Source organism: Ovis aries, chromosome 12 (genome assembly GCF_016772045.2).
Source record: "Ovis aries strain OAR_USU_Benz2616 breed Rambouillet chromosome 12, ARS-UI_Ramb_v3.0, whole genome shotgun sequence".
Classification (NCBI taxonomy): domain Eukaryota; kingdom Metazoa; phylum Chordata; class Mammalia; order Artiodactyla; family Bovidae; genus Ovis; species Ovis aries.
The window spans coordinates 65,202,054-65,229,056 of record NC_056065.1 but is presented as its reverse complement, the minus strand read 5'-3'; the positions used below and the strand labels follow the sequence as shown (position 1 = coordinate 65,229,056).

The following is a 27,003-nucleotide window of genomic DNA, read 5'->3' as shown; positions in this document are numbered from 1 at the left end:
TCTAATTTCTGTTTCATTGATTACGCTAAAACCTTTGACTGTGTGGATCACAACAAGCTGTGGAAAAGTCTTCAAGAGATGGGAATACCAGATCACCTTATCTGCCTTCTGAGAAATCTATATACAGGTAAAGAAGCAACAGTTAGAACTGGACATGGAACAATGGACCTGTTTCCATGTTCCAAACTGGGAAAGGAATACGTCAAGGCTGTATATTGTCACCCTGCTTATTTAACTTCTATGCAGAGTACATCATGGAAAATGCTGGGTTGGATGAAGCACAGGTTGGAATGAAGATTGCTGGGAGAAATATCAAATACCTCAGATATGCAGATAACACCACCTTATGGCAGAAAGAGAAGAGGAATTAAAGATCCTCTTGATGAAGATGAAAGAGGAAAGTAGAAAAGCTGACTTAAGGCTCAACATTCAAAAAACAAAGATCATGGCATGCAGTCCCATCACTTCATGGCAAATAGTTGGCGAAACAATGGAAACAGTGACAGACTTTTTTTTGTTGGGCTCCAGAATCACTGCAGACTGTGACTGCAGCCATGAAATTAAAAGATGCTTTCTCCTTGGAAGAAAAGTTATGACCAACCTAGACAGCATATTAAAAAGCAGAGACATTACTTTGCCAACAAAGGTCTGTATAGTCAAGCCTATGGTTTTTCCAGCAGTCATGTATGGATGTGAGAATTGGACTATAAAGAAGGCTGAGTTTTGAACTGTGGTGTTGAGGAAGACTCTTGAGAGTCCCTTGGACTGCAAGGAGATCCAACCAGTCCATCCTAAAGGAAATCATTCCTGAATATTCATTGGAAGGACTGATCCTGAAGCTTAAGCACCAATACTAGGGCCACCTGATGCGAAGAACTGACTCATTGGAAAAGACTCTGATTCTGGGAAGGATTGAAGGCAGGAGGAGAAGGGGACACACAGAGGATGAGATGGTTGGATAGTATCACTGACTCAATGGACTTGAGTTTGAGCAAGTTCTGGGAGATGGTGAAGGACAGGGAAGCCTGGCGTGCTGCAGTCTGGGGTTGCAGATTTGGACACGACTGTGTGACTGAACAAACAAAGTTACAGGGAGTTGACTCCTGGCCTTGCCATTTTCAGTCAAGGCAGGATGACCTTGTCTAAGTTACTTAACTTCTTGGTTTCTCATATTCCACATCTATAATATAGTAATACCATTACATAAGGGTTGTTGTAATAATTAAATGAGTTCATATATGGAAAGCATGTAAAACAGTAACCAGCATATATTAAATATTACAAAGTAAATATCATTATTGCTTCTCCAATATTTGACAATGCTGTGGTCTGTCCTGCTGTATGTCAGTGAAACCATGAGTTTCTGAGCAGTTCTGTCATGCTCTGAGAGCCAAAACTGCCAGTGCATTTCCCCCTTGTTAGGCGGCAGGCACATAATTAAGCAGGTCATGAATGACAAAGGCAAAATCTGGTGTGGGGATCAGAAATCTCCACTTTAAACAGTCATTTTGGAATTTTGAGAAACGGAGCCAAATACACAAATTTCTTTTTGAGGATTAGTTTTCTTCAGGAATGAATACTGTTTATTGACTTTTGACAGTTTTTTAAAGGAGCAAAAGGTACACAATAGAATCATAAAATATAGCTTTTGGAAATGTGACCAACATATTAACAAATATGTGTTAAACTAGGCATTAGTGATCTTATTTAATTTAAGGGGAAAGGCAGAGGCTTGATAGAGTATTGTTATTTTATAGTAATACACATTCCCACCTCTTTTTTTTTGGTCGAATGTTTAGTATAAGCAATAAATGTTAACAATAATTATTTCTTTGGGGACTCTTTATTGTTTTCTCCTTTTGAGACATTTATATTAAATAATTTTGTTAAGAGGTAGTTGTTTTTCATCATCAGATTTTCTTCTCTCTTCATGGCATGCATCCTTCAACAGTTTTCTTAGGGAAGAGTGTAAGATGAATTTTATATGAATTTCTGGAATAGTGAAAGGTTGGCCTAGCTCTGTGTGATTCATGAAAGCTTGTCTGCTAACACTGGTCTATTTCCTGACTCTGTTTATATTCCTTCCTAACTAAATATTTCTTTTGTTTTTTGTTGGTATATGTTTATGAAGGAGCATTAACTTTTTGAAAGACATTAAGTAGAATATATTTAACTTTTTCCCATTTCTGCTCTTTTAAAATTAGGAATCAAGTACTGGAAATGTTTGATCATGCTTATGGTAACTATATGGTAAGTAGAAAGCTTATCTTTATATACCATTTATGTGAGCTGATTATTATGTGAGCGCAGTCAACTGGGAATTTTACAACTTGAATTAATAAATTTAGTTTTCTTCATTTTTAAAGGAAATTTTGAAAAATAGTGTGAACGTAGGATAACAGTGTATTCCTGATAGTGGTTCTTAGAGAACCAATATATTGAATAGGTAAGAATAAATTTAATTAGATTATGAAACTATATTTAGATAGTTTCCTTTGGTGCTATCAATGGTGTGTATTAAATAGTTTGTATAGTTAGATATGGTAAATATAAACATGAGTAAGGTGTTATCTTTGCCTTAAGGGAAATGCTTCTCTTAACTAAACAAAAAAGTGTTTAGAGAATTACTATATTCACGTTACGAAGAAAACCATTACTTTCAGAGAGTCAGACTATCGTCTAGTTTCTGTCCAAATGATATCCTCACAGTGGGCCTTGATTTGAACATATTTTGCCTTCTAGATATGCTGGCCCATATTATTTTAAAATGCCTTAGTGCTCACTTGAGTGAAATAACAAGTTTAGTTTTGCAAAGCAAAACATGTTCTGGAGACCTGTTGCACAGTAGTGGATATACTTAATGTTGCTAAACTTATGCTTAAAAAACTGTAGAGTTTATGTTCCATGATTTCTACCACAATTAAAAATTTAATTTTAATTAAATAGTACAGGGCTAGGAGGTGGGGAAGGGCATTTGTAGCTGCCCCCACCCCCGTGACGTCTTGCCCCCCCCCCCACAATAAGATGATCTTAAAATGCAAAAGAAAAAAAAGAATCATAATAATTTTTAAAAGATAACTAGCCAGCAAATTTTAGAGTTTGAAATACAATTTTACAAGTAAATTTGTGTAATTTTGATGAGTTTAATCAGATTATTCTGAGAATTACTTCTTATGAAGTAATTGTTATGTCAGCATATCTTCTATGATTAAGGCCTGTAAATGTAGTTGGGGAAAGTTTGGCAAAGAACTAAGTTTAATTGATTCTGCTGTGTTTTTCAACTGATTCTGAATCCATTTTTCTGTTACCCAAATATCTTTATATGTTTACATTATCTTTATGAACATGTAAGTACATACGCTTTTATACATTAAAAAAATTTTTTAAGCTTGTCTTACATTTGATAATTCTTATTCCCTTCTATATTGTACAGCTTTTAAGAGTACATACTGAGTTCTTAAATGTTTTTAGGATATAATGGTCATGAAGTTCTGGGTGTTTTTAACCATGTTGAAAACACAGTTTTGAATTCATTTCTCAAAACTCAGCCATTCCCTTAACATTTCTTTCAAAATCATTTATCCCTGGTTAATTCAGTTTGGGCAAAGCATAATTTTCTCTAAGCTAATAGTTTTAGGGTGGCCAGGTGGATCTAGGTTATATCTTCAAACCCAAGCCATGTCAACTTTAGTTCCAAAGTTGAATAAGATGTTATACAGCTGGATTAGTTCAGTACATCTCACTGTGAATAGGGTCGTCTTTTGTGAAGCACAGTATCTTTAACATTTTGTTCCTTATTAGGTAAACAGCTGAAAGTTACATCAGTACATTTTTTCCTATCGTAGAAATGAGTTTCTGACAGAGCAGCTAGCAATGGCAGCCCTCAGAAGACTTCCTGATCCAGTTCTTATTTATGGACCCTTACTGGATAACTTTTATTATAGTCATCTGCCTGCAAGATCTAAAGGAAAGGGATTTCAGTTCCAAAGACCAAAGAAACTCTTGGAATTAACACCCCTCGCCCTCCATTTTTCCAGTGGAGTCACACCCATCTGCAGTCCACTGCAATATGTGTTTTAAAATGTTCAACTATTTTACGACATGAGTAACTCTTGCAGTGTACTTGTGCTGTGCTCAAACTGTGTGAGGTCTGTAACCCAAGATTTGGTCTAGAATTCACACTTCCCCTTTTCAAGCTCTCAGCTAACATGAAATGGTTCTAAAATGTTAAACAGAGACCAGGTACTTTGTACTGGTTATATGAAGTCAGTTGTAATTTTTTTCTGGTTCCTATACTCAGAAACACTATTAGCTTGTTATAAAGTAAAAGTATATATAGATTTTGGAGTTAGATGGGTTTGAGTTCAAATCCTATGTCAGTTATTTAGCTTGGACCTTAAACAGATCATTTAACCCCCTTGAGCAGTGTCTTCCTATGAAGAATGGGGATGAGTACAAAGGGTTATTGTAGAGGATAAGATTTTTGAGATCACAGGGCCATTTTCTTTACTTTTTAATAAATTGATCTTCTATATGGCCTATATTTAACTAGCATCATGAAAAAATGAAGTGAAAATGTTAGTTGCTTAGTTGTGTCCAACTCTGTGACCCCGTGGACTGTAGTGTGCCAGCCTCCTCTGTCTGTGGAATTCTCCAGGCAGGAATACTTGAGTGGGTAGCCATTCTCTTCTCTAAGGAACTTCCCGACCCAGGGATCAAACTTAGGTCTGTTGCATTGCAGGCAGAGCTACCAGGGAAGCCCAGCTAGCATCATACCTGGTACATAAATGTTTTTTTGTTTTTTTGTTCTTGAAAGCACTGACTTGAATTCTTACGAAGGTATAATCAAATGATTTTTTTTGGCATTTGATTACTGTGATATATCTTTACCTTTTAAAATCAGAAATTGTTTAATAAATTTTATTAAAAGTATACGCTAATGGTAAATTTGGGGATGTACAACTCTGTTTGCTGTAGTCAGTTGCCTTCTGTGCTAAAATGGCTTTTAATAAATGTTGAAAACTTTTCATTTCTTACTAGATTTAAAAAATATTACTCTCCAGTCTAGTACACAATTACAGCAATTCTTTTAACTTTCTTGGTTCTGGGAAAACAATGTTATTTTCCAAAGACAAGCAGAATAATATTAAGAGCATAAACTCTGGAAATGGAGCAGGATACCCTGCGGTAGCTCTGCCGCCCACCAGCTGGGTTACAATGGGAAAGTTACCTCATCTCCTTGAACCTGTTTCTTCATCTCTCTCAAATGGTTTGCCTGCCTTAGAATGTTTTAAAGATTAAGCAACTTAATATAATTAAAGTACTTGGAATTTGTGTCCAGCAGACAGGAAGCACTTCGTGTTTACTGCTACCAGCTACTGCCGCTGTCATCGTGGCTGCTAGCAATTCATTGTCTACCTGAGATTGAAATGGCCCTCCTAAAATTTATCGAGGCTTTAACTCAGAACTTCTTCCCTAGATGGTACATAGAACTTTCTTCAAACACACTCATTCTTTCCTGTTTGAGGCATGCCGTCTTTGAACTTTGTTTTTCTTTATGATTCCCCAGGTTCTAGTAATGTTATTTTTCAATAACAATGCCCTGCCAGCCTTAGGTAGATTACTAAATCTTTGTGTTACATCCAAGACTTTTCTGGTGTTACATCCAAGGCTTTTCTGATTTTATCAATTGGTAGCGCAGCTGGTAAAGAATCCATCTGCAACACAGAAGACCCTGGTTTGGTTGCCTGACTCGGAAAGATCCTTTGGAGAGGGAATAGGCTACCTACTCCAGTATTCTTGGACTTTCCTGGTGGCTCAGATGGTAAAGAATCCACAATGCAGGAGACTTGGGTTTGATCCCTGGGTTGAGAAGATCCTGTGGAGGAGGGCATGGCAACCCACTCCAGTATTCTTGCCTTGAGAATTCCATGGACAGAGAGGAGTCTGGCGGGCTACAGTCCATAAGGTCACAAAGAGACACGACTCAAGAGGCTTTGAACACATGCATTCTATCAACTAAGAATATTATTTGGGGCTATCTCAGCATCATAAGGAGCTTCCCTGGTGACTCAGATAGTAAAGAATCTGCCTGCAATGCAGGAGACCTGGATTCAGTCCTTGGGTTGGGAAGATTTCCCTGGAGAAGGAAATGACTACCCACTCCAGTGTTCTTGCCTTGAGAATTCCATGGACAGAGAAGCCTGGTGGGCTGCAGTCCATGGGGTCACAAAGAGTAGGACACAACTCAGCAACTAAGCACACAGTAGCATAAATACTAACAATTATAACGAATGTACTTGACAGATCTCTAGCCTCAGTCAAACTGCAGTTTATCCACAGTGAATTGCACAGATGACTTCCTTTTTTCCCCAAATAAAATGAAATTAGATGTGTTTTTTGGCAGTTCTTGCGCTACCTTATTTAACCTTAGACCACAGCCACTTTAGGGCTTCTATTAGCTTGTTTTTAGTATTTGTGCTGAGGCCAGTCTGCAGACTAAATTAGATGACAAAATACATGTATTTAGGCCACCAAATACAGAACTGTTTTGGATCTGAGCTCCCTGATCTGATGATCTCTGTCTTCTAATGTTTTTCCTGTTGACTATAGACAACTCAGTTATCAACTTTTATAAACAGAAACTACCTTGGTAGAGACCTAAACATTATAAATCAATTCTGAAAGAGTTAAGCACAGTAGCACAGTTTCCTTTAGCTAGGAGCATCATACCTATTCACTTTAAAGCTTGCTTTGGTGAGGGCATGAGCTTCCCTGATAGCTCAGTTGGTAAAGCATCTGCCTGCAATGTGGGAGACCCAGGTTCAGTCCCTAGGTCAGGAAGATCTTCTGGAGAAGGAAATGGCATCCCACTCCAGTACTCTTGACCAGAAAATCCCATGGATGGAGGAGCCTGGTAGGCTTCAGTCCGTGGGATCGCAAAGAGTCAGACATGACTGAGTGACTTCACTTTACTTCATCTTCGTGAGTGCACAGTTCAAAGAAAAATCAGTATTTATCCTTTAAACAAAAGGAACTGTTTTAAAATGTAACTTCTTACGAATTTCCAGATTTGTGTAAGCTTTCTTAGAAATATTTTTTCCTGATTTTTAAAAAACATTTTTCATTGTGTTAAGATATACATAAAATTTTGCCATTTAAACCCTTTTTAAGTGTACAGCGTTAATTATGTTCACATTGTTCTGCAAATATCACCATCCATCTTCAGAACTTTTTCATATTTTCATTTGAAAATATGTACCAGTGTTTCTTTTTGATAGTTTCTTAATCAAAAAGAGTAATTCTATAAATAAATAAGTTTAAAAGTGGCATTAATGGTCAGGAGGAGGGAAGACACAAATACATGTGTATGTGCAATTTTTGTGTGTAAACGATTCTAGGACTACCTTTTATTAATCATTGTTCCTTGGCCTCTACTTTTAGAACATTCTAAAAAAACTGCCAAAGTGACTTAAATTCTATAGTGTCTTCTCATAGGTTTTTTTGTTTGTTTCTTATATCATACTGTGATACTCTGTAGGATTTTGACTCAATAGAACCACATCTTCCTATATATTTAGGTAGAATTTACAGACAAAAGAATTTCCGATTTCAAATGCATGGTTCTGTGTTGTACACAGTTATTTAACTGCCACCACATTTATGATACAGAACATTTCCGTCCCCCCCATCCCCCCCAAGCTTTCTCATGCTCCTATGTAACCAGTTCCTTTTCTCCACCTCTGACCTCTGGCAACCGTTGTGATCTGGTCTTTGTCACCAGTTTTCCCTTTTCTAGGACTTCAATATTAGTGGCATCTTAGAATATGTATGTAGTATTTTGGTTCACATTCTTTCCCATAGTGTGATGCTTTTGAGATTTGTCCATGTTGTTGGAGATATTATAGTTCCTACTTATTGCTCAGTAGTATTTGTTGATTTGGCAAAACACCATTCACCAGTTGATAAATATTTAGAATGATTCTAGTCTTTGGCTCTTATTAAAAGATTGCTGTGAATTTGAGAATGCAGATTTTTATGTGGACATTCATTTTCATACTTAGGAGTGGGATTGCTAGGTTGTATGGGAAGGGTAAATTTAACTTTTTATAGGAAACTGCCAGACTTTTCTAAAGTGGCTGTAACATATTGCATTCCTCATGAGCAATTTAAGAGTTTTAGTTACTCCACATCTTCTCCAACACTTGGTATTTTCAGTCTTTTTAATTTTAGCTATTCTAGTGGGTGTGTAGTGGTATTTTGTTGTGATTTTAGTTTTATTTTTCCTGATGACTAATGATGTTGAAAATCTTTCCATATGTTTAGTATATCTTTTTTTGGTGAAACATCTGTTCAAATCTCTTGCTATTTTAAAATCAGGTCATTTGTCCTATTATAACTGAGTCATAAGAGATATATTATTTTCTGGATATTAATCCTTTATCATATGTATGTTTTAACAAATATTTTCTTCCCAATGTACTTTGCCTTTTAATTTTCTTAATGTCTTTTGAAGTATAAATGTTTTAACTTGTGACCAAGTCCAATTTATTCTTTTTCTTTTATGACTTAAGTCTTTTATACCCTACCTAAAAAAATATTTGCCTAGCCCAGAGTCACAAAGATTTTCCTATTTTCTTCTAGGTGTTTTACTGATTTTAGCTTTTTCAGTGAGATCTACTACTCATTCTGAGTTAATGTTTGTATATGTGGTGTGAGGTAAAGCTTTGTTTATATTTTTTTCTTTGTGGTTATCCCCATTATTCTAGCACTGTTTGTTGAAAAGAGTATCCTTGTCCCACGGAATTACTTTGGCACCTTTGTAAAATCAGTTAACTTTATATGCTTGGGTCTATTTCTAAACTCTGTATCTTTTTTCCCACTGATCTAAATATCTGTTAGTCCATCTGTATCAGTCTTGAATTAAGTCATATTAAGCCCTGAAATCAGGCAGTGTAAGTCTTTCAGCTTTGTTTTTTCAAAATTATTTTGAATATTTTAGATATTTTGCATTTTCATGTAAATTTTGGAATCATATTGTCAATTTCTAAAAATAATAGCCTATGGAGATACTGATTGGGATTATGTTGAAATCTATACATCAGTTTGGAGCGTTTGACTTCTTAATAGTATCGAGTCTTTTAATCCATAAAAATTGTGTCTTTGTACATTTATTTAGTTCTTAACGTTAGCAGTGTTTTGTACTTTGCAGTGTACAGGTCTTGCACATCTCGTTAAATTTATTCATAAGTATTTCATATTTTTAATGCTCTTGTAAATTATAGTCTTTCAAATTTTAATTCCCAGTTGTCCATTGATGTCATACAGAAATACAACTTTTCTGATAACTTGAGATCCTTGCTAAATTCACCCATATGATTTCTAGTAGCTTTTTTGGTAGATTCTGTAAGGTTTCCTACATGGTCAGTCATGTGATCTGCAAAAAAAGATTTTTCCTTCTTCCTCCAAACTAAATACCTTTTATTTCTTCTTAGAGCAGTATCTAGGACTTCTTGTATGATGTTGAAAAGAAGTGTGAGATCCTTGTCTTACTCCTAATCTTGTGAGAAAAGCAGTTAGCCTTTCCTTGTTAAGTATGATATTAGCTGTGGGTTTTTCATAGATGCTCTATATTCAGTTCCTTTCTGTTTCTACCTTGCTGAGAATTTTCATCATCACAGGTTATTTATTAAATTTTGTCAAATACTTTTTCTGCATTATTGATAATAATCTTGCTAAAAATATCTGTTGGTAGCAGGACTTTATTTCATTACAACATTATTATTTATTATCATTTATTCCATGTAATATTATTTCTTAAGTTCAGTTTATTTTATCATTGATCAAACCAAATTGATTAACATATATTGAAGAGTTTGGAAACTTTTGTTCTTATTTTCAGTACGGACTTCTAAAGCTTGCCAGCGTTCTACTCTGTGCTTAATTTAAAATCTTATCAGATAACTGCAGTTTTGTTACTTATTGTTTCTCCTCAGTGCTGAGACACATTTCATAAAATATAGTATTCAAAGGACCATATGTTCAGGGTAGAAGAATTAATAATTTAATAGTTTAGATAAATGGAATCCTAAACACCTGAAACATGGCTTAGTGAGTATAATTAGTGAACAAAAGGGAAAAGGAATATTTGATTTGGGATGAAAAGAGAACTGAAAAATTATGTAAGTTCAGTCAGTAACTAGCATATGCTATCTGTATATAATAGATGGTTCATTAGATATAATTTAGTTTTTGTTTTAGGAAGGAATATCTTAAACCTGCCTCAAGAAGGGAGGTGAGGTGTTTAACAATAAGGATCTGGAGTAAAAAATTTTAAATGTATGTAATTTTATGGGAAATTAAATAGATTTGGTGTCTTCAGTAGCTCACTATTATAAATAAACAGTACTTTTGTCTTATTACTGATTTTAGTAAAGTCTCTTCCCTTTGGCTAGTTTCTGGAATTGGCTTTACCGAAAAGTCAGTTTGGATGCTGCTTTGGTTTGAGTGTTTTTTTTTTTTTTTAATTATGTATTTATTTCTGGCTGTGCTGGGTCTTTGTTGCTGTGCAGGCTGTCTCTAGTTGCAGTGAGTGGGGCTGCTCTTCATTTCAGTCTGAGGGCTTCTCATTCTGGTGGCTTCTCTTGTTGCAGAGCACAGGCTCTAGGGCACAGGCTCCATAGTTGCAGCACGTGGGCTTAGTGGTTGTGGCGCACGAGCTTAGTTGTCCTGAGGCAGGTGGAATCTTCCCGGACCAGGGATCGAACCCACGTTCCCTGCATTGGCAGGCGGATTCTCAACCACTCGACCAGCAGAAAAGTCCTGATTTGAGTGTTTTAAAATCGTGCGTGTTTGTTTATTTTTTCGCTGCACTGGGTCCTTGGTACCACTCGGGCTTTTCTCTAGCTGTGAAGAGCAGAGGCTACACTCTAGTTGCAGTGCTTGGGCCTCTCACTGCGGTGGCCTCTCGTTGTGGAGCACAGGCTCTAGGGCTCGCAGGCTTCAGCAGTTGCGATTTCCGGGCTATAGCCCGATAGTGGTGGCCTACAGGCTGAGTTGCTCCATGGGATGTGGGATCTTTCCCAGATCAGGGATTAAACCCATGCCTCCTGCATTGACAGGTGGATTCTTTACCACTGAGTCACAAAGGAAATCCCTGATTGGAGTGTTTTGAAGCAGTTGTATCAAAATGCTGGTAAATTTAGAATTTGATGTGGAGAGTCTACTGTGTTTTGTTTTGTTTTGCTCTTGCTTTTAGCTAAGCACATGTTCCATCAATACTTAATTGATATAGGACTTTTATCACCTGAGTTTTATTTTTAGTGATAATTTTTAAAGGTTTTTTTTTTTTTCTGGCTGTTAGTCATAGCAGTATGAAAATCCTTATCCTTTGTTCTGACAATACATTGAAGAGAAAGAATCACTGTAACCTCAGTTAGCCAGAGTGTTTGAAGTGTAGTGCCGTGCATGCTGTTTATTTGCCATGTATGCATTGCTGTGAAATTATGCAAATCACCTGTAGTTTGCTTTATGATTCCCTGGTGGCTCAGGCGGTAAAGAATCTGCCTGCAACTGGGGAGACCTGGGTTTGATCCCTGGGTTGGGAAGATCCCCTGGAGGAGGGCACAGCAACCCACTCCAGTGTTCTTGCCTGGAGAATCCCGTGGACAGAGGAGCCCGGCAGGGTGGCCAGGAGTTGGACATGGCCGAGTGACTAAGCACATGGGCACTTGCATTGCTCTGAACTTACGCAAACCAACTGTAGTCTGCTCTGTGGTCAACCAGAAGAAAAGGCTGTGGTTTTGTTTCTAACCTTAATGTTGAAACTGGGGGACATAAAGTATTTTTACACCTGGTTCAAAGCTCTCTTATTTGATTATTCTGGTTTTCAGTTACTAATAATATTTTTCTTACCTGGATAAGCTTAGGGTTTGAGTTTCATATTTAATTTCAGATAACAGGTGATTGTGTATGTGTTTTGCAGAACCCTAAAAATAGTATTATTAAGCTTTCTAAGCAGCCATTTAAAAAGACCTCTTTACAGTCAAATTAACATTTGATTGATCTCTTATGTAGTATCTTTCAAAATACATAAGCAAGTTTTAAAACATGTTACTTGAGTTACTTCTAAGTTTTTTATATGTGTTAAATATAAAACTATAAAGCTTTAAAAATGTTGTGCATTTTGGTAACTCATGGTTCTGTTTGAATTAAAAAGTAGTTAGAAACTTGACATCTTAAAGCCACATGTAAAAGTAGTTAGGAATTTTACTAATATATATATCATATTAAAATTATAAAATATTGAATTCAGAATTTGGTAGCTGCATGTGGATTCTAATTATATCAAAGCATTTGTTACCTGGAATCCTTTCCTCAGGAAATAAATCATTGTAGAACACCGAAGTTTTTAAAATAACCTGAAGGATTGCAGGCTGCGAGTCTTTTTGTATTTAGTCTAATTTTTTTGTTTTGGTCTTTCCTTTTGTGTGACCATCTGTGTAGTGTTCCTGACCTCTTTTTTTTTTTTTTTTTTTGCTGCAAACATGGTAATGAGTTTGGAATCTAGATAATTAAGTGAGAGGCAGGAGGATAGAGTTGGACATTGGGGATCAGGAATATTTTTGCTGAATTTTTAGGATTAAGAATCATATGGGCATACAGGTATAGGAGGAGCAAGTCATATTCAAGGTATGAAGGATCAGAGTAGTCTTAGAAACTTTGCCATGGTGATATTTCATGAATGCAAGAAGAGTGGAATAGTATTTTCAAACTTCTAAAGGAGAGAAAATATGTTTCAGGCATTTTATAATTTTTTGAATTGTTCTTCAAGTGTAAGGCAAGAGCCAGCTTAATCCAGAAATAACAGTACCGATGATGCTATTTTAAAGTAAACAAAAATAACTTACCTGAGGACAAAGTCCAGGCACCCAAGAGATAAAAACAGGAATGGAGACACCAAAGAAAAGTGGTGTGCGTTGACTCCAGTTAAGTAGAATTCTAACGCTAGCAACTGGGGAAATTATGATTCCAGACCAGACTATAAATGTTATAAACCTTAAAAAAAATCTTTGTCAAAGCATTTAAAATTTTCTTTCTGATAGTTATAAATGTACAGAGAAATTTTTGAAATAGCTAAAACTAATATTTAGTGTACTATTATTCAAAACATTACAGACTTTGGAATTGAAGTATTATTTCTTTGTAAAAACCTCACTAAGAGATGTTAGAACAGGACTCGCCTTGCTTTCTACCTTCTTGTTGTATGACTTAAGACACAACATAAATCTCTGCTATATCCGGTGTGGTAGATTCAGAAATTTCTGAAATTTGGGCCCACTTCAAAAATTTTATCCTTTTCCCTCTGTGTCATGAAATTTCTGCAGGCATTTTTATGTCAGAACCACTTTTTTTCATCTATGTGGATAATTTGGCCTTTACCGAATTCCTCTGGCTGCATATCTAGATACTGCTTCAGTGACAGCAGTATCAACGTTCCATGGGCAGCTGTTTCTTCTGTAATATCTTTCATGTTCAATGTGAATTTCACCTTCAGTGTTTCCACTTTTCATTTCTTTGTGAGCTTTCACCCTCATTGGTTAATTTCCTCTTGATTATCTATTTTTATAAACTGTCAAACTGTCATGTAGGATAATCACTAGGTGACAAGGAGACATATGACTTCATGCTTGCTGTCTGAACTAAAAAATACACAGTGATCAATCACTAGTTCCACTTCGAAAGAAGTTATGTGGTTGATCACTGATCACAAGAAGCATCTGATATTTATGTAGTGATTTGTGGATTGAAGAACTGGCACTTCAGTTTGCATTCTGTGCAATTATTTAAAAATGCAATGGTACCTGGAATTTGAACCATGTTGCTGAAAGTTTAAATTGTGAATCTCAATTTGTGTGGGTATAGTGAAAACATGCAAAGTGAAAACTGTTTATAATAATATAATTGATAAAAATCCCAAGTTAGGGAAAAGGGTGAGTATATTAATCCTGTTATCCTTGTCAGGTAGTCAGTAAGTATTATCTAAAATTGAAATATGTAATACAGTGATTCTCACTTCTAAATGTTTCTTATAGTCACATTTTATTATTTTGGGGGGACTCTTTTAGGGACAGTCCTCTGGTTAAAGAGTATAAAGTTTAGCAAGCTTTTCTTGTTTCTCTCCTTTCCTAAGATGTGCAGCCAAGTAATTGGAGATGTTCTTGTCCAATTTCATTGAAGCAACTATTCAACTTATAGAACCTACTTCATGGGCTACGGCCATGCATGGAGGGCCAACAACATCAACTCTCCGACATGTTAGGTGTCAACATATTTCCCTTTAAAGCCTGTCTTTATTCCTAATGCCCATGTTGTGGTCAATACAGCTTCATCTTCTCACTCCACTCTTCAGTTTTGGTACTGGAAAGTTTCTTATTTTCAAGCTTCATTTCAGTTCAGTTGCTCAGTCGTGTCCGACTCTTTGCGACCCCATGAACTGCAGCACGTCAGGCGTCCCTGTCCATCACCAATTCCCAGAGTTCACTCAAACTCAACGTCCATTGAGTTGGTGATGCCTTCCAGCCATCTCATCCTCTGTCGTCCCCTTCTCCTCCTGCTCCCAATCCCTCCCAGTATCGGGTTTTTTTCCAGTGAGTCAGCTCTTCGCATGAGGTGGCCAAAGTACTGGAGTTTCAGCTTTAGCATCAGTCCTTCCAATAAACACCCAAGACTGATCTCCTTTAGAATGGACTGGTTGGATCTCCTTGCAGTCCAACGGACTCTCAAGAGTCTTCTCCAAAACCACAGTTCAAAAGCATCCATTCTTTGGCGCTCAGCTTTCTTTATAGTCCAGTTCTCACATCCATACATGACCACTGGAAAAAACCATAGCCTTGACTAGATGGACCTTTGTTGGCAAAGTGATGTCTCTGCTTTTTAATATGCTATCTAGGTTAGCTATGTATTAAAAATAATTTTAAAAATTATATAACATTTCACTGTGTAGTAGACGAGAGGGAGGATTCTTGCATGTGCTTCATTATCATTTAGGCTAGACATACGCTGTCATGGTGGTTCATCCAAAAAAAAATCTACTCAATAGTATGCCAAACTATAAAATGCCTATTAGTTGAGTCATTGTGTTGTACCCCCGAAACTAACATAATTTTGTACATCAACCTATTTCAGTAAAAAGTACCTATTAATAAATATTAAGAAATATATGCGACCTGTGGTGGAAACTGAATTCATAAAAGAAGATTTGAACTAGTATATTGATACAGTAGTCCTAGATAGGAAGATTCAGTTGGTAAAAAAATATCAATTCTCCCCAATTTAGAGTCTTTCAATTAAAATTTCAGTGGAATTTTAAGGAAATTTTAAAGTTATCCAGAAGAGTAAACTTGAAAAACTCATTAAGAAAATTTAGAACAAAATAACTGGTGGGAGTGAATTGCTTAACCAAGTAGCAAGGCATGTTGCAAAGACTGATTAAGACAATGGTTTTGAAGCAGGAAGTAGGTTTGTAAAACAAATAGGTCTGTAGGGCAATAGGAGTAGGAACTAGGTCTGTAGAACAAAGTAGAGGCTATGAAAGCGTGTGTTCATGTAGACACTTTATAAGCTATATTTCAAGCTGTTAGGGAAAGGATGAATTGTTTAAAAAGTGGTATTTAGGAAATTAGCTATTTGGGGGAGCAAATACAAGTACATCCCCACTTCACTTTATAAGCAAAATTAGATTCCAGACGGAGTAAATATCTAGACATATAAAAAATAAAATTATAAGAGTGCTGTTTTCAGAGACCCAAGATAGCCTTGTTAACCGTGCCCCAAATTTAGAAACCATGAAGCGACTAATAGATTTAGCTACATATTTAAAGATTAAAGTAAAAAGTACCGTAAACAAAGTTAAAAGCCAAAGGAAAGATAGAAAAAATGTTTACATAGCAATGTATAAGGAGTCAGACAACCAATAGAAAATAAACAAAGATATAAATAGACATTTCTAAAAAGAAATAGCAGTGGCTAATGCAAAAAGATATTTATCCTCATTTGTAGTGAAACTTGAGATACCATTTTTTATCCAGAAGATTGGCAAAATGTAAACTGTTGATCATTGCCTGAGAGTGTTGTTAAGAGTGTATATCTTTGTCTTCAGTTTGATAGTAGCTAGCAAAAATGAAGGGGCTTCCCTGGTACCTCAGCTGATAAGGAGTCTGCCTGCAGTGTAGGAGACCCCGGTACGATTTCCTGGGTCAGGAAGATCCCCTGGAAGAGGGATAGGCTACCCACTCTAGTGTTCTTGGGCTTCCCTGGTGGCTCAGACGGTAAAGAATCTGCCGGCAATGTGGGAGACCTGGGTTCAGTCCCTGGGTTGGGAAGATCCTGTGGAGGAGGGTGTGGCAACCCGCTCCAGTATTCTTGCCTGGAGAATCCCCATGGACAGAGGAGCCTGGCGGGCTGTAGTCCATGAGGTCAAAAAGAGTTGGATATGACTGATAAGTTGGATAAGCACAACACAGAAAAAATGAAATATCCATACCTTTGACCCACTGGGTCTGGTTTCAGAGATTTAATCCAAAGAATACAAGCATATGTACCAGAGATATGGACATATAGCTGTTTATTGAAGCATTGTTTATACAGTAAAAAATTGAGTTCAGCCTACATGTTCATCGGTACCCATACTTTGGAATACCATGAGGAGCAGGTCCTATCAAGTGTGTGGGCTCTGGAATCAGGTTGCCACTTTTGCATTCTGGATCCATCATTTACTGGTTGCATGACATAGGCTTAGTTAATTTCTCCGGCCTCAGTTTTCTCATCTATAAAACAGAAATAATGGAATTTGTTTCAGAGGGTTATGTGATAAATAAACTAAAATATATAGAACAGTGCTTAGAACATAAGTACTCAATAATATTAGTTAATATTAAACTATCACTATGCAGTTATTAAAAAGAATAAAATACATCTGTAGAATTGCAGCATGAAAAACCCCAGTATGATTTAAGTGAACACATTTTAGGACAGTGTGTACAAATTGCATGAGTACCTATTTAAATGATGTATGTGCATGTATTTCTATGAGTGTGGATAGGTCTGAAACGATAAATGCCAGTTGTAACAGCAGTTATCTCTCTGGGAAGTGAGATTGGGTGGAGGGGAAATGGATTGTTATTACAGTTTTAAGGAAATATTTTCTTGTATTTACAAGTACATATTTATAGCTAAAAAGTTTTCTTTTAAGGTTTCGTGGACTGTAAGAATAGTAAAACTTTTGGTTAATTTTTGTTAAAAAAAAACTGAAAAGTTATGTTCTCTAAAAGATGTGAACTTTCTTTTTGCTTTCCTTAGTGACTCACTAAGACTTTCCTTGCAGGAACATGCTTACCCAGCGGATGAACTTATGCCTTTGACCTGCAGAGGTCGGGTTAGAGGCCAGGAGCCAAGTCGGGGTGATGTTGATGATGCCTTGGGAAAGTGAGTATTAACAAAGGGCATAACATGTCATCTCAAAGTTCTCAAGTCTGAAGGCATCTTAGAGGCAGTGTGTAATTGTGTATCTGGGAATTGGTTAAATTTCAAAGACTGCTTTAAGTGTTACATTAAATTCCTTTATTCCTTTTAGTTATCTTTTGTACAGTATTAATCAGTTTACTTCTTAGATCAGTGAAAAGTTGAGTCGTTTATTAAGATGAACTTGACTTTTAGAATGTATATAGTTGTTGACACAAGGTGTCGTTGCATTAATAACTTTTACTTGCTTTTAAAAGAGCTAATGAATATTTCTGTTCACTTTGAAAGATTTGTAGTTATGCCTAATGTAAATGTGATGTTAAGGCTTTTCAGGTTCCTTTAGTGTTTCATAGATTACATGGTACTGTAGATGCATGAAAGTCCCAGTTAATGGAATAATGGAAACTTCCGGTCAGTTAGTAGGATGCAGATAATGTCTTATATGTTCATGGATACAAATATTCAGAATTCTAATGTTTTGTATCTCACTATACTTGTTTCATAGATTTTCCCTGACACTGATTGATTCTTTGGATACTCTTGTGGTAGGTTTGATTCTCCTTACATTATTTTATGAATTTCATACTATGTGTGCTCAACTGCTATGAATATAATTGTAGTACAGTAAGTCTGAAATAGAAGCTTTCAGAATTTAAGATAATTTGATCTTTGCTTCAAAATAAATCTTTCGTACTATTGAGTTGATAATGTCATGTGAATGTCAAGTGAAATTATGTAGAATCATGGAGATACTCAAAATTTATAGGTATGTTAGCTTACATGATGGCCCCTTAATCAGAAAAGTTGTTTCCTTTTGGACGAGTAGATTGAAGCTATTGGAAGAAGGTAATTCTAAAAAATGCTCTTGATATTCTTGTTCCAGAAAGACATGCTGCAATGATACTGAAATTGTTAAATTAAAATTTTTATATATTAGGTCCATTGAAAATTTACTTCTTTCTCAAAAGTGATTTTTAATACCAAGTGATCACTACTTGGCACTCCTTTTAAACCTGATGGGAGGCAAAGTTATTTAAATTAATTCTCATTGGGGGTGGTTTGTGATGGCAGAGGGGAATGGCTCAGTTCCAGCTGTCATGATTTCTGAATGTAGTATCTTTCTAGTTTTTTACTCGCAGATCATTTATGGTATAAAAATAGGCTTGTTTCAGAATTTTCCTTAAGGCATAACTCTCAAAGTTGAATTAACGTCTAAAGTATTGATTAATATTTTTAAAAACACAGCAAAATATCTTTGTGGTGGCAGAAGATTTTCAGAGCCTGGCTTTTCTTCCCAGTACTATTTCTATATTTTTATTTCACTGGGTGATTCTTTTCTCTTTTTCTTCTCTTTTTGAATCAGAGACTCTCAACTATATCAGCACCTTAGGAATATTACTTAGGAAGTTTAAAAAAATATCCTTCTCTCCTAAGATATTCTGATTTAATTTTCCTGAAGTGGGACCTGGCATTATTATGTATTTCTCTAAAGCTACTCTTTGTTTATAAAATTTAGCCACAGTTGAGACATTTTTTGTTGAAAAGCCCATGATTGTTTAGACCTTTTTAGCTGTATCAGAGTTTTGAAAGTTGTGATTTCATTGTTCAGAAATAAAAGGAATGTGTGGACCATATTATAATGACTATAAGAGAGACTCTTGTGTACCTTATTTTTGGTTTAGTAGTCCTATGTGTTCTGCTATGATAGGAGAAGAGAAAAAGATTAACAGGTATCCCAGGAGACACAAATTGCCCCCCTGGGAGAAGCTAAGTGGTGTTACTTATTTATAAGTGTAGCTGGGTGGTACACCTCGTGTCTGTCTTGATACAGGGAAGTGAGTGAGGGGAGTAGCTGTGGATCAGGAAAGACCAAAGGTGGGTGTACGTTTGTTTCTCATTCTGCCATCTTGGCTTTATCCTTATGTACTGGAAGCTCTGCATCATCTCTCTCTAAGCTCTGACTGATTTTTATGAACCTGGACCTCAGATATTCAATGTGTTTTAAAAATTTTTTATCAGAAATGAAGGAGAAAATGTGTTTCTAGGCTGCAAAACTTCCCTATATTTAGAAATCTACTTATCTCTAATTGAGCAGCCATTATTATAAATAGGTTCTGTTCTGCTTTGAAATTGAACCACTTTGGCAGTGGTTCTCAAAATATGATTCCAGCACCACCAGCATCAGCATCACCTGGCAACTTGTTAGAGATGCAGATTGTAGAGCCTCATCCCAGGCCTGTTGAATCAGAAAGTCTGGGAATAATGCCCAGGAGTGTTTTTTTTAAACAAGCTTCCAGATGATTCTAATATATGCTAACGTTTGAGAACCACATGTAATGATGCAGTGCTTTTTAGACTTGTTTGCTACAAATCACCTGGGGATCTGCTAAAATAAAATGCAGATTGTGATGGAGCAGACGTGGGCCCAAGGAGATGTTTTTCTAACAAACTGCCACTTGGTGGTGCTGTTGCCGCTGGTCAGCAGACCACACTTAGAGTGCTGCTGCTGCTGCTGCTAAGTTGCTTCAGTCGTGTCTGACTCTGTGCAACCCCATAGACAGCAGCCCACCAGGTTCCCCCGTCCCTGGGATTCTCCAGGCAGGAACACTGGAGTGGGTTGCCATTTCCTTCTCCAGTGCATAAAAGTGAAAGTGAAGTCACTCAGTTGTGTGCCACTCTTAGCAACCCCATGGACTGCAGCCTACCAGGCTCCCCTGTCCATGAGAGTTTCCAGGCAAGAGTACTGGAGTGGGGTGCCATTGCCTTCTCCGACACTTAGAGTACTGTTTGCTATAACCTGAGTTCTTGCTCCCTGTGGCAGGGAGTACCAGGAAGTGATCATATAATATTAATATGTGACGTTGGCCAAATTATTTAGCTTCTCTGGACCCCTGTTTTCACTTCAGAAGGGCCTAGATTGGATATCTAAGATAACTATTAATATCTACTTAAACAGAAGGATTAAAAGAAATTAGTTTGAAAGTTTTTCCTACATTTAGAAGGAATGTACATTTTATCAGTATAAGTATTTAATATTTCTAATTTACCCTGTGATCGCTTTTTGATTTGTGGTTTCTTTATCTGAAAATATTAGAGGCCATATCACTTAGGACAGGATGCAACCCTATTGTTTTTATTTTGGTCATACCATAATATGTGAAGTAGAACTTCTGTTGTCAGAGTTTGATCTTTCAATTTAAACTCTGGTTCATAATTCTAGACATCTAGTTTCTATTGACTGTAATGAAATCAAATACTAAATTTACCACTAAGGTCAACGTTACCATGAAATCTACAGATACTGAGCAAATTAAAGGGGGGAAGGGAAGAGACCTGAATTTGTTCTTTGTTATCAATTAGGAGCTTAAGAAACCCGTCAACTAATGGAGCTGTTAGAATGAATTTTTAGCTAATTATGGACAAAACTCTCATTTTTATTCTTCTTTGAAACAGATAGTATAGGTACTGTTCTTGGGAGAAATTCTCAGGAGATAGACTTTGAAAGAATAAGGTGAACAGAATTATATTAAAAAGATGTGTGTGTGTGTGAGGAGTGACTAGAACAGTTGTGTCTCGCAGAAGTGATCCAGGTCTTTGTACATTCACATTTGCAGCTTCAGAATTTACATGGATTTTGAGACTGAGAAAGAAAAGCACTCAATTTAAAATCAGGTTTTATATTATACTCAAGGCTTACCCTAAATTTTACTTAAACTTTAGTCACACTCTTATGTTTTATGCCTAAATTAGAATTTAAAAAATTTTTATTTCCTTTTGGCTGTGCTAGGTTTTCATTGCTGTGCACGAGCTTTCTCTGCTTTAGTTGCGGCGAGTCGGGGCTACTCTTTGTTGCGGGGCACAGACTTCTCATTGCTGTGCCTTCTCTTATTGCAGAGTGCAGACTTCAAGCTCTTGGGCTGCAGTGGTTGGGGGGAAACAGCTCATTGGTTGTGGCTCCCAGACACTTGAACACTGGCTTAGTAGTTGGGGTGCATCAGTTTAGTTGCTCCTTGGCATGTGGGATCTTCCCAGACCAGGGATCAACCCTACATTCGCAGGCAGATTCTTAACCTCTGGACCACCAGGGAAGTCCCTAGATTAGGATTTTTAGTGAAGTATCAGATGAGAAAACACTATAAAATACTATAAAACAAAAAGATTAAACAGTCAAGCAAAGGAAAACTACTTTTAATGGACCTGAGATCTAAATAACATCTACTTGTGCAACCTTAATTTAGACTGAAAAATCGACACACTGTCACAGTGACAGTGAGCCTCTTCTGGAACTCATTGCAAGCATCCGGAGTTCTTAGCTTCGTCAGGATTATAGACCCTCATGGTAATAATGGTAATAATAGATAGTAATGGTATCAAGCACTTACTAAGTCAGGGGCTCTGCTAAAAGTACTTTACATGCATTACCTCATTTAGGAAAATAAACCTCTGAGGATAGGTATTTCCTCTTTTTGTAGATGAAAGAACAGGCTCAGAGATGAGACTAAGGGACCAGAATTCAAATCAGAGCTTGTTCTTTAGCCCAACATTGCACTGCCTCCTCAGTTAGGGGCCTTGATGTCCAAGGGGTGAAGATGGCAAGCATTGTATGGTTTAGGATCAATTGATCATTCCCTGGAGGATGTGCTTTCTTCTGAGACTAAGCAAGTTTTAAAATGATATTTGACGAATAGGGTGGGTTTTGTGTTGTTTGACTTGGGAACCAAATCCCAGTAGAGTTTACCTCTTGCAGCTCTAGGTCATGGGTTATACACACCAGCTAACAGTTCTGATGATGATTGTTTTAAAGCCCTAATGATTTTTCAGTTTGTTTAAAAAAAAGAAGTGTATAAAGATTCCTTGCAATATAAATAGGTATTTAATCTTTTTCAGTTTTAGATAGTATCACATTTTTATAATATGCTTAAGGGAAACATTTTTTCTGTGTTATTTTTTATAATCTTAAGGTATTAACTTGCTATTAGTAGCTCATTCTGAGGATATTACTCTAGGTCTTGATTGAAAATAACTTTACTTTCAATAATTTTCTTCTCCTAGGTATTAAATAAAACTAAAGAATTTGAAGATGCAGTGAGAAAAGTTTTAAGAGATGTTAACTTAGATAATGATGTAGTTGTATCAGTCTTTGAAACAAACATCAGAGTTCTTGGGTAAGTATGTGAGATACTAAACTCTGATTTTAATAACAGAAGAATAAGGGTATACTCTTTATTTCTTGGTGGTAATAAAGCAAGAAATTTGTTATGTTTAAAAAATAAAAGGTGTGATACTGTAAAACACAGAGACTGCGGAATGACCCTGCTATATGTGAGGCACGGTCAGCAACAAGCTTTGGAAATAGTTGCAGACTCAAATCAAAGGTAATCCTTGTATGTTGTTACAAAAAGACTGACAACAGGTCAAGTATTTGCATATTAGCTACATCACAGTTTTTTTTTGTCAGCTTATCTATTTTACTAACCTTAGCACTTTTTCAAGCCAAACTGAATTTATAGGATTACCTTTGGACTAACAGTTTGAAATATTCTTGGAACACAGGAAGTACAGGATTTATTAATTCACGTTTCAACATGATTACATTTTTATATTTAAAGATTATTTTTGTGTTACTGTAACTCATTTCCTTTTGTTACACAGGCAAAGTGAGTCTATTCATCAGTTAAATTTTAAAAATAGTTTTTTAGCTTTTCACAGAGTTTATTAATCTATTACATTTAATAAAGAGTGGGGAATTTTTGTTAATGTTATACTAAAAGTCAAGAGATTTCATGGTGCTATAATTAAATTTAAAATTTGTTAAAATCAAATGTGATAAACTTATTAAGATAAATGATTTCTAGGTTGTTTTTTAATTTAAGAAAATGTACGGTATTTAAGAATGCCAAACCCTTTTGTCATTGTCATTCAGTTGCTCAGACGTGTCTGACCCTTTTGCAACCCTGTGGACTGTAGCCCACCAGGCTCCTCCCTCCGTGGGATTTTCCAGATAAGAACACTGGAGTGGGTTGCCATTCCCTTCTCCAAGGGCCAAACCTTTTACAACAGTTACAACATTTGATTCTTTTTTTTTTTTTTTTCATACTGGTCGTGATTTAATAATGGTTTTTAAAATGGTTTGCCACAAGCTGAGTAGCCAGAGTTAGGAAATTGTGTTCTTCTGTGATTGTCCCTTACTCTAAATTGTTGGTAGCAAGATAGTCACATCTGTTTAGGTGATGATGTGTAAGTATGTGTATAATGTGACTAATGTTTCATCTCTCTGGTTGTAGGGGTCTTTTGGGTGGACACTCGCTGGCAATCATGCTGAAAGAAAAAGGCGAGTACATGCAGTGGTACAATGATGAGCTTCTCCAAATGGCAAAGCAATTGGGCTACAAACTTTTACCAGCTTTCAATACTACCAGTGGCCTTCCTTATCCAAGAGTAAGTAATTCTGAAAAATGTGGCAGCCTTTGTATACTTCTTTGCTGTTTTGAAGGAATCAATTTTTGTGATCCAGTCATCATTGCTTACCTGCTTGAGGCTGGAAAAAAAGTTGCTTCAAGCTCCGTAACAAATTTATATGAACATTTTGGTGAATTTGCATTTGAATGGTGTGAGAATTTAGATTCGTTAAAACTTTTTGCGTCATTGCATAAGGTTATGATGCAGAAGGAAGAAACAAATGCCAGACTAGAATTTGGGCCCAGAATTATTTGTGCAGATTATGTGGTAGAAGCAGTAGAGTAGGTGTTCACTCTCCAGAGGAGAGGGTATTGAGAGAATACAGGACAGAGGGGAATGAGGAAGTACAGCAGTGAAAAGGAGGTTGTGCGGAGACCTAGGAGGAGAACCACAACGTAGCGTATGGTATTAAAAATACTAAAAAAAGAGTTTCAGAAGGAGACGTTCCAGCAAACATTAGGATAATTAGGGGTAAACAGAGCCTTGAAGGGTGTAATGTGGCAGAATAAAGGGGAAGAAGGATTCGACGTAGGTGAAAGAATAGGGACATTCATTTTAAGATTTCCTCTGTGTTTGTAGTTAAGGAGAGCTGGCAGCACAAGCACAGTCAGTTGAGGGAGCTTTTATTATTATTATTATTTATTTGGCTGTGTTGGGTCTTTGATTGCAGTCCATGGGCTCTTCGGTGTGGCAGGTTGGCTTCTCTTTAGTTGTGGCCGGAGGACTCAGTAGTTAACAGCTTTCAGGCTTAGTTGCTCCGCAGCATGGGTTCCTCAACCATGGATTGAACCCTTGTTCCCTGCATTGCAATTGCAAGGTCGATTCTTAACCACTGGACCACCAGGGAAGTCCTAGGAGTTATCCCTACCCGCCCCCCCCCACCCCTGCCCAAGAAAATTTTATATTTAAGGCAGAGGGAAAGGAGCTATTGAAGATGGGAAGAACTCTCCCCTGATATATTGCATTCTTTATTATTAATAACAGTGTTACTCTTTCCTTCTTACCTGGGCCAGACATCTCAGCCATTACCAAGCTCTGTTTATTTTATTTCTTACCGTTGCTTTATTGTTGAAACTAATATAATTGTATTCATAAACTATTATAAATGTATATTTTACTCTTTTCTCTCTAGTTTTTGCTTCAGAGACTTAAAAATTAATCTTACTAAAGCATGATTTTTATCAAATTGCCCTCAGAAATTTACTGACTCTGCCTTTTGTACTGAATATTCTTTAACTTCCAGGTTTCTTTCTGGTTTGGCAATCGACTTTCTGAGGTTCTTTCATACCCGTACCCCAATGAAATGCATGTTCTGTTTCAGACAAAATAATCTGTTTGTGTTTTTCAAAACACCTAGGGAGTTTTTTGGAGAAGGCAACGGCACCCCACTCCAGTACTGTTGCCTGGGAAATCCCATGGACGGAGAAGCCTGGTAGGCTACAGTCCATGGGGTCTCGAAAAGTCCGCCATGACTGAGTGACTTCACTTTCACTTTTCACTTTCATGCATTGGAGAAGGAAATGGCAACCCATTCTTGCCTGGAGAATCCCAGGGACAGAGGAGCCTAGTAGGCTGCCGTCTGTGGGGTTGCACAGAGTCGGACATGACTGACACGACTTAGCAGCAGCAGCAGCAGCAGGGAGTTTTTGGTTTTGTTTGTCATTTCCAAACCTTTAGGCTTGCCATAATAACTTCTCTACCAATATAAATAAGGCTCATTTCCTCCATCAAGAAATCTCTGGAGATCCAGCCTGATATTATATGCTTTTCAAACTGGAGGTCGCAGCCCGTTCATTTACCCATTGATTTCGTGGATCGTGAAGACATCATTTTTATTGTTTTTGTTTAAGAAACAGACTAGTATTGAATTTCGTATTTAAATTTCTATCTAGTCTGTGATATCTTTAAATAGCTCGTCTGTGAATATCCTTATACACGTCTTTTTTACTTATTTCTTCCTAAGGATGAATTACTAGAAAAAAAAAACAAAAAAGCCATAAAATAGGGAATGCTTTTTAAGGCTTTGTGTGCTTATTGACCAGTTGTTCTTCAGAAAGGTTCTACTTTACACTTCCTATGTTATGTAAAATTGCATGGGTCATACTGCTGCCCACACTGTGTATTATCTCTTCAGCCAATTAGTGCTTCCCTGATAGCTCAGCTGGTAAAGAATCCTCCTGTAATGCAGGAGATCCCGGTTCGATTCCTGGGTTGGGAAGATACGCTGGAGAAGGGGTAGGCTACCCACTCCAGTATTCTTAGGCTTCCCTTGTGGCTCAGCTGGTAAAGAATCCGCCTCCAGTGCGGACGACCTGGGTTCGAAACCTGGGTTGGGAAGATCCCCTGGAGGGGAGGGCATGGCAACCCACTCCAGTATTCCTGACTGAAGAATTTCATGGACTGTATAGTCCATGGTGTTGCAAAGAGCCGGACACGACTTTCAGTTTCACTTTTAGCCAATTTAATGAGGAAAAAATGGAAGCATGTTCTAATTTGAAATTTCTTTGGCTTGTGTGGTTTAAAATTTGAAATCTCTTTGCTTATTAGTGTGGCTTAAACTTTCTTATTAATATTTTTGTTTCCTTAGAATATTAAAATTGAAATAATTATTTTAAACCATCTAAATGTTTAGTTAATTAAATTTACTTTTAGTAAATATTTTTAGTTTTTATTATAAATGGAGGTGCTGAATTGTGAAGAATCTAGCAGTTCTTCACTTTTGTCATAACATGAGAAGCAGATAAGAAATTGAAACAGAAGCTACTAAGGTCATTATCATAAAACAGACAGTCATATTACTTACTTATCCTCAGAAGTATCAATATAATTAAAAAATTTTTTTTTTAGAAGAGGACTATAGGTAGAAAATAACTACCTTCCCATCCTTCTGAAGTATACTTAGTAAATACTGCTTTTGCTTATGAAAATTAGTACAATCTCTCTTGGATATGAAAACATAATTGATAATATTTGCAACAATGGTTTTAACATAGAAGTATTTGCTGGACAGAAATGCTCTTAAAT

The 27,003-nt window shown here is 36.6% G+C and overlaps 1 protein-coding gene across 7 annotated transcripts in view; it reads left to right on the top strand.

Annotated features, from left to right (window-relative positions):
- The window catches only part of EDEM3 (ER degradation enhancing alpha-mannosidase like protein 3), a 69,346-nt gene that overhangs the window by 2,996 nt on the left and 39,347 nt on the right, over positions 1–27,003 (top strand). For all 7 annotated transcript variants that reach the window (XM_060396696.1, XM_060396694.1, XM_060396695.1 and 4 more), the window contains exons 2-6: positions 2,205–2,250; positions 17,384–17,484; positions 18,026–18,065; positions 22,573–22,685; positions 23,805–23,958. In XM_060396696.1, the coding sequence (XP_060252679.1) occupies positions 2,205–2,250; positions 17,384–17,484; positions 18,026–18,065; positions 22,573–22,685; positions 23,805–23,958 (454 nt within the window). The remainder of the gene's footprint in view (positions 1–2,204; positions 2,251–17,383; positions 17,485–18,025; positions 18,066–22,572; positions 22,686–23,804; positions 23,959–27,003) is intronic.